Source organism: Trachinotus anak, unplaced genomic scaffold, assembly GCF_046630095.1.
Source record: "Trachinotus anak isolate AG129_WGS33_773 ecotype Australia unplaced genomic scaffold, CSIRO_AGI_Tana_v1 ptg000003l, whole genome shotgun sequence".
In the NCBI taxonomy this organism is placed as follows: domain Eukaryota; kingdom Metazoa; phylum Chordata; class Actinopteri; order Carangiformes; family Carangidae; genus Trachinotus; species Trachinotus anak.
Window position 1 is genome coordinate 2,629,601 of NW_027273854.1, and position 7,635 is coordinate 2,637,235.

The 7,635-nt window shown below is 40.3% G+C and overlaps 1 protein-coding gene across 2 annotated transcripts; it reads left to right on the forward strand.

Annotated features, from left to right (window-relative positions):
• The first annotated feature begins 2 nt into the window (after positions 1-2).
• On the forward strand, positions 3-7,429 carry LOC139611263 (uncharacterized). 2 transcript variants are annotated; one of them, XM_071465777.1, is made up of 4 exons: positions 3-99; positions 2,937-3,068; positions 3,431-3,560; positions 6,185-7,429. In XM_071465777.1, the coding sequence occupies exons 2-4, from the start codon at positions 2,951-2,953 to the stop codon at positions 6,411-6,413; spliced, it is 477 nt and encodes a 158-aa protein (XP_071321878.1). In that variant the 5' UTR covers positions 3-99; positions 2,937-2,950; the 3' UTR covers positions 6,414-7,429. The 2 variants fall into 2 exon arrangements, with proteins under 2 accessions (XP_071321878.1, XP_071321869.1); XM_071465768.1 differs by having other exon boundaries at positions 22-120.
• Positions 7,430-7,635: the final 206 nt, after the last annotated feature.

A 7,635-nucleotide genomic window follows, 5' to 3' on the forward strand; every position in this document is an offset into this window, starting at 1 on the left:
TCTCTCTCTCCCTCTGTCTTTCTTCATTTTTGCATGCCTTTCACTGCCGCTGTTGGGACTGTTGGGAACCTTTGCAGTAGAGGAGCTGCAGAACATCAGGTACACACTATTGTTACACAGGTATGTGTAGAGAGCAGGACTGTATTTTACTATTAGTCATACTGATCAATGTTTTCTTTTGAACCCTAAATGACTAAGAAATGAAGGGGAGGTGGACTATAAAATGACGAGGGAGTCTGCTTACCTGTGATATCAGGAGTAAATTTGTCCACTTTATTTCTTGTCTTGCTTTTCATTATGATTTTAACCATAACAAACAAACTAGTTTTAAAAAAGGCTCATGAAATAAATGATCACGTAACTACAGTGTGAAATATTTTTGCTCAGAACTGTGCTGGTGCCTTGAAAGAAAATACGATTGCATTCATGCTGCATAAAGGCATGAGCACTATAAGTGTAATGCCTGAGATGAAACTGAATGGGGCTCTTTATTAATGTTGAGCATGAATTTGAATAAGGCATCTGCCATTTAAAAAGTTGAATGACTCTGGGAATTTTCTTTCACCACAGGGCCAAACTCATGTCATGGTTGCCAGGTTGAGCACAGTTAGAGGTGATGAGATTTTGGTTGCTCAAAAAACTAGAGAAAACCTGTAGCAGAGGGCGAGGCAGAAACATGTGAAATCTCACTGTGGTTGCCTATGTGTATGTTTTCTGAGAAGTTGCGTTCGTGTACATACCTGCAGGAAGAGCAGGTGTTTGTGTGTGTTTAATTGAATACAATAAGTTCTTGGGAGGTGATAAATTTTGCATTAAGAAAAGAGTTTCATACACACCAGTCCTCCACATGTGCACAATGCAAACCTTCAGCATAGCTGTGTTAAATAATAACAGGAGACTAACGTCAGCAGTATGATGATTAAATAATGTACAGTTTGCAATTTTAATTATACAACCTGTCAGTTTACATATTTTGAATATGATAATCATTATTATTTCAGTAGGTGATGTGGGCAGGTTTATGTTTAGATGAAGCTGCAACCACACTGTGGAAGTGTCTTTCAGTCCCAACAGTAGCTACACACATCCTCACAAACCAGCTGTATTTAAACCTGCAATTCATTAATTGATAAAATGAATGGATTGATTTTTAAAAAAAATTACTTTTCTTCTTTTTCTGCTATTGTTGCTTTTAAATGATCAGCATGTTGCATCTGTCTGGTAGTTTCACTAAAAAAAATGGCTTCAAGAGCTCCTTAAATCAGAGGCGTGCCACACTGCAACATGGGAAATGTGGTTTGAAAAGTTTCTATATGCTTGTTGCCTCTTTGTCTTTGTCATTGTCAAACTTTTACAGGCACTTTAGTGTCAGCAGTTTCTTTAAATGTCTTAAATGTCTTGTCACAAGTGTTTCCCAGTTCGAGCTGACCAGCAGGTCAACACATGTCTAAGATGACCAACTGTATAGTCTGCTACAGCCTCTGTGTATTATTGTAGATGTGTTAGGGGCTGTGTGTGTGTGTGTGTGTGTGTGTGTGTGTGTGTGTGTATCACTTGAACAAACATGAAGTTGCTGAAGTAGTTTTTACTCTGCATGTCTCTGCAGCTCTCCTCACAGTTTTCCAAGTGGCTCTGTCGGTTCAGTTTTGTGTAGCAGCTCTCTGACTGGAGCTTGGACTCGTTCCTTAATGTGAGCTGACTGCAGGAGCTGAGAGTTTTGCCCCGAGGCTTCTTTCCCTTTCCATCCCTGACACGTCTGGAAGACTTAGAAGTTTATACTCAGAAAAGTTAGATTTCCTTTTTCTCTGCTTTATTAGGATTGATGGCCACAGTGGTAGCAAAGCCATACAAGGTTTTACACAGTGCTGAGGAGCAGTGTAATCCATGCAGCAAGCTCCCTCAGGCTGCACAGAACAATATTTTTAGACTAAAATAGTGACTGGCATCCAGCACTCAGAGGATATCATGTACTTCAGGAGGGGAGGAGGAGACTGAACACAATCTCTTACACTTCATGAACCTGAAGAAGGAGCTCAGCTTGATACTGATTTATCAATAAAGTGCAAATAACTAAACATACAGACTCACCTTGTTGAGGCTGATGAAGATGAAGGACATGCTGAAACATTTATGGTTTAGTACTGAACTGAAACCGTTCCTGCTTTAGACTCAATCTTGATTAAATTATTTATTTCTGAAATAAACTAATCAATGAGTAAAACTATCAGTTTTTAAATGTTTAGATTTAATTCAAAGTTTTCAACAAAAAATAGAGGACAAGGGTGTCTGCATGTACGGTGAGAAATCTGAGCAATGAACAAAGGAGAAAACAAAAATGGATCAAATTAGACAAGCAAGGCAAGTTTAATTTATTTTTATAGCAGCACTGAACATATAAAGGTGTTAAGACAATATATAAATCAATTTCATGTAATGACATGTAGGAGTAAAATAAAATTTGAGATAAAGATAATTTAAAACTGAATTAAAAAGATTAAACTGTTGAATTAGTATTACAGTTGAGTTACACCTGCCTGGAAGATATGGCTGAATATTTTAATTTAATATAATGCAGCAGGAAACAGAAAAGTGTTTAGCTTTAAAAATAAAAAAGAACTAAGAGTGAAAACCAGGCTGAGGTTTTTCAGAGGCTGAATGAATCACTGAGGTTTGTGGTATCATCACTATATAGTAGCTGGAAAACTGTGACAGATGAAGCTGCATCTCCTGATGACGTACAGGCCGAGTACAGAGCCGTGTGGAACCTGTGTTCTACAGAAGACCTCTGCACTCGGGCTGTAACTTTACTGAGAGTTGTAAAACCAAAACAATGAGCCGAAAGAAGCTAAAACACTCAGAACTGATCATTTTCAACAACAAGTGACAGCTTTTTGTTGTTTCAAAATAAATGATGTCATCAACCTTCTCCCTCTCAGGTGCTGGTCTGATCATGGCCTCCAAACTGAGCGTCCTGCTGCTGTTACTGGCTGTCGCCATGGAAACAGTGCTTGCCCAGAGGCGGCGTCCGACGTCGCAGAACACCGACGAATGGAACTACAGGGATGGCTGTGAGCACCCAGATTACTCTCTGTTTACTCTGGGTCAAAGGTCAAGTTCAGGGCTCATCATGATGATGTCAGAGCTCGAGGTGAAAGTTCACGCTGCAACCTCGCTGTTCAGAGGAAACCTGTCTGTAAATGTGATGATGACACCACATCTGTTTTATCTGAAGCTTTTAGGATTCAGGATCTGTCTCTTCAGGCAGACGAGGGGAAATAAAATGGCTTTGTGACGGTTTTAGACTCATGAGACTTTGAAGACTCATCTGTTGTGTGTGATCAATGATCAATGATCAATGATCAATCAACAATGATCATTACAGTTGTGAACCAAATGTTTTTTTGTGCTATAACTGTAAATTCTGTCCCAGCTGAGAGGGTGAGCATGCGCGGCGTGGCCAACCTGACTCAGGTTCTTGACAACTGGAGGTTCGACATCCTGAACCAGATGAAGGGACTCCTGCAGAACGACCACCAGTCCCTGCTGCCTGACTACGCCAGGTATGTACGCGGGGAGGGAAGGGCCCAGAGAGGCAGAGACATATATTGTCGTTAGGTGGAGGCCTTGTTATGTTGCCTTTGCCTGTTTACACTGAATCAAATGTTATGCCTCCCCCATGTGTGATTTTAGAAACCATGAATCAAAGGCACAACAGCGCTGGCACAGTCTCTCCCTTTACACAGACGTTGATCTGGCTCTGTGACGCCTCTGCTGCTAACGTAAAGGCAGAACAACACTGCCCCCCCAACTCCATGTTCACACCTTTTATATAGAAAGGTGAAGTGGAATAAAGGAGCAACATTTCCGTCTTGAACAGGCTGGGAGGGACTGAGGAGTTTACTGACTGAAGCAGGGTTTAAACTGAGGGTTTAAAAGGAAAAGTTCAACATTTTTAGAAGGATGTTTCTTGCCAAATTAGATGATTAGAAGACTGATATCACTAAAATTCAGATGTAACAGCTACAGCTTCATATCTATTAGCTTAGTATTAAAGCTTGAAACAGAATCTGCCTACCAGCACCTCTAAAGCTCATCTGTTAACTTATTTATTTAATCTGTCTAAAAAACAAAAATGTAAAAACAACAAATTGTGGTTTCTATTTGTTGGGGACCAGCTCATATAAAAACACAATGTGTAATTTTTACACTTTGGTTGTTTTGCTCTTGCTTTCCATCACCAGGGAGTCAGGGAATTTATGTGGTTTAAATTCCCCTCTCGGAAATCTCTTTAAAATTTCTGTTTCAAAACTGTTTTTATTTTTTGGCAGTGGGTTCATACATTTAGAAATCCAAACGGACAAATTCAAAGTCATGTTAAAGTTTAAACTTTTCTTTTTTTTTTACTCTTGAATTTAAACCATATGAATTCAGACAGATGGTTTTCAAAATAAAATATTTCAGGGCCACACATTCAGTAGTATTTGAACTTTGACCTGGATTCAGTACGATTTAATTTCACTTGTTTATAAGATTCAAATCCTCACAGTCTTTTTTTGCTCCGCTGGTGGAAGACAGTCAGTATAAGAACAGTATGGGGAGGAGGAATGTGAAGCTGTGGTGAGGACGACAACCAAGTTTAGTGTAAATCATCTAAAGGATCTATAACTTTCTCCACCAATGACAGAGCAGACTGTGTGTTTGTGCTCCTGTGTGTTTTCAATGAGCAGAATATTCCACATGAATGAAATGAAACAGTCTGGAAGTAGAGAGTCGCCACAGGAATTTGTTTTATGCTTCATGGCTGAAAATAAAGTCAGAAGTTTGATGGGTCCATTCTGTGGCTGCTGTCGTCATAAGGACCTGCAGTTGAAACTGCAATTTAAAAGCCAAAATAGAAACGTGCTGCTGTGCGGCATTTTCCACAAGAGTCTGGTGTTTCCTGCTCCTCGCCACAGTTTAGAGGTCGAGACATCATAACGGTCCAGTGGTTAAATAAACAGTCCTGGAGGAAGCATGTTTATCATTCTCTCTCCAGCCATAATAGTTTCTCACTTTTTAATTTGCTCTCCTCATTTATCCCTCTTTTCTGTCTCCACTTCATCTGCAAATTTCACTTGTGCATTTTAAATTATAATTCTGTCATTAATTCTGTTATAATCAATCAAGTTTTAAAATGTAGACAGATTTTATGTCTTGTATTGATGATGAAAGTCAGACATGATCCTCTGAAGTAGTTTGTCAGTAGAACTGATCAGAGCTTCAGTTCTTCATAAATATCGGTAGCGTATCTGAATCAGCTTTCAGAAACTCCAACGCCAAAAGGTTTGTTTCTCATGAACGTCTCTGCCAAACTAAACTGAAACTGATCTTTTAAACAGCAGAGAGTCAGAAAACATCCAAAACCAAAATTACGTCTGTGAGCAGCTACAGTCTGGCTCTTTAGTCACAGAGAACAAAAAGTATATCAAAACTTTAAAGCTCCATCCAGTCTCAAGGTAGATGTCCATGTGTTTGTGATTATAAAGCAGGTCTAGGTTCTATATTAATACTGTGAAACTATCTAAGCCTCAGTCCACAGAGAAATGCAAACATGCCTGTATTCAGACACTGAGCCTTAAAACCAGCCTTTTTCTGCAACTTTGTGATGTCACAACAAAGCAGTCACCGCCCTCAGCCATGCCCCAAGCCCTGCCCACCTGGACCCACCATCCAACCTTGCAGGATTTGGTTTCTCTGAGTGAAACCTGCAATATTTGTATTCAATTCCTCAGAAAAGAGTCAGCCAATCAGAGGAGAGGCTCAGATCCTCTCTTCTGATTGGCTGACTGACCTGTTGTTACTAGAGCTCCAGAGAGAAGCCTGAGAGAGGAGATGTAAAACTACACTGAGATGGTTTTTGGTTCTTAAAACCACAAATATATCTTCTGATGGAGATCAACAAAAAATTCTAATAAAACACCAGAAAAGTGTAAAATATGGGACCTTTAAGTAGCGTGGATAAAAGAAACGTGGCTGTATCTAGGTTATACACGTACAGATTCTTGCAGGTCGCTATGGGATCAAGGTTTAATCTGCATCAGTCTGGATAAGACTCAACTATTTTGCAGTATTTGGTGTGTTTTATGTTCATGTTGGCCCACTTCCCTCCAGATCCAAACCAGATCCTCTGTATCTCCCTGTTCAGGATCCAGCCGCTGTCCGAGGCTTTAGACGACCTCTACAAAGAGTTCAATGCCCTCAAAGCTCACCTGGGCGACCTCACCGAGAAGTTCACTGCCATAGAAACGTTCATCGACGAGGTCAAGGCCAGCCGTGCCAACAACGCCAACCCTGGCCCGGCCTCAGCTCCAGCTGCTGTTCCCAGACAGCCCACGAGGAGGATGGTGAAGAAGAAGACCACCACCTCTTCCTAACCAGCCAATGACGAGCTCTTTTTCTGCTGACACTGAAGCTAATCCTCTTTTATTCATTATTATCATGTTGTATGAGATCTAATCTTCTGAGCTCCACATAGTAAACTAACCTGTCAGGGCCTTTTCTTATTGATTATTAATCGAACCACCAAGTGACAAACTGTACACAGGAATTAGAGAACTGTAACTGAAATGTCAAATTAGCCATAAAATATGATAAGTCATCAACATTTGCAGACTTGGACTAATCATTGCCTCACCCAGCGGGTCCAGGAGCTCTGTGTCGATAATTCATGGGCATGGCTGAATAATCTGTTTGCACCATTTGCTAAACAGCATGAACATAATTTTACAGTTAGTTTAATGAATGAAATTGATGAGCACAGATTCAGAAACTGTGCTGTGTCTGAACGCACACCCTCTCTCACTCATTCACTCCTCCCTTTATGAAAGTAGTAACAGTACATTAAATGTTTTGTTCATGACTGTAGACGGTGGATAAACTGAACACTGAGAATTTGGACGTACAAATAAACAGTGAATGTGATGCATTGTGTGGTAATGAGGGGATGATTTCAGACACAGCCACAGTTTCCTCATCAACATCCTCTCTTCTCTGACCCCTGGGAGCTTTGAGTCTCACCACCACCTACTTCACAGCTCTGTTCGCAGAGACCAGTGAAGGCTGGAAGCTCTGCAGAGCCACTGTACAACGACACAAAGACACAGAAAAAGTCAGTGTAAAGACCACATCTTGTTAAAATGTGCGAAACTTGTGCTCTGAAATTATTTAACCCCTCGAACTCTAAACATTGAAAATTATTTTCACTGTGTCACTGATTCAAAAACAGTTTGTTGCTGTTGTAGTTCAGCTACACTCGCTGAGAGGTATCTTGGTTAAAGTCATAGAGCTGAGCTGTTTCCTCTGCATGCTCATTGGATAAACATATTTGTTGGTTTGGGTTTAAGGTTTACTGCTTTATGTAAGTTCAAAATAAATTCTCTTTCTGCATCCATTCATCATTTCAGTGATTATTTCTTCAAAAACAAGTTTTACTTTGATCAGGACAGAGAGGAGCTGTAGAGGATGAACGACGTCTGATCATCAAGGCTGGGATGAATATACAGCTGCTCACAGTGTTTTGGTCCTAATTGCATCAAAGAGACGGTAAAAGGACGTCGCTGTCGTGGTGCTTTTGTTGTCTTATCGACCCACTTGTTA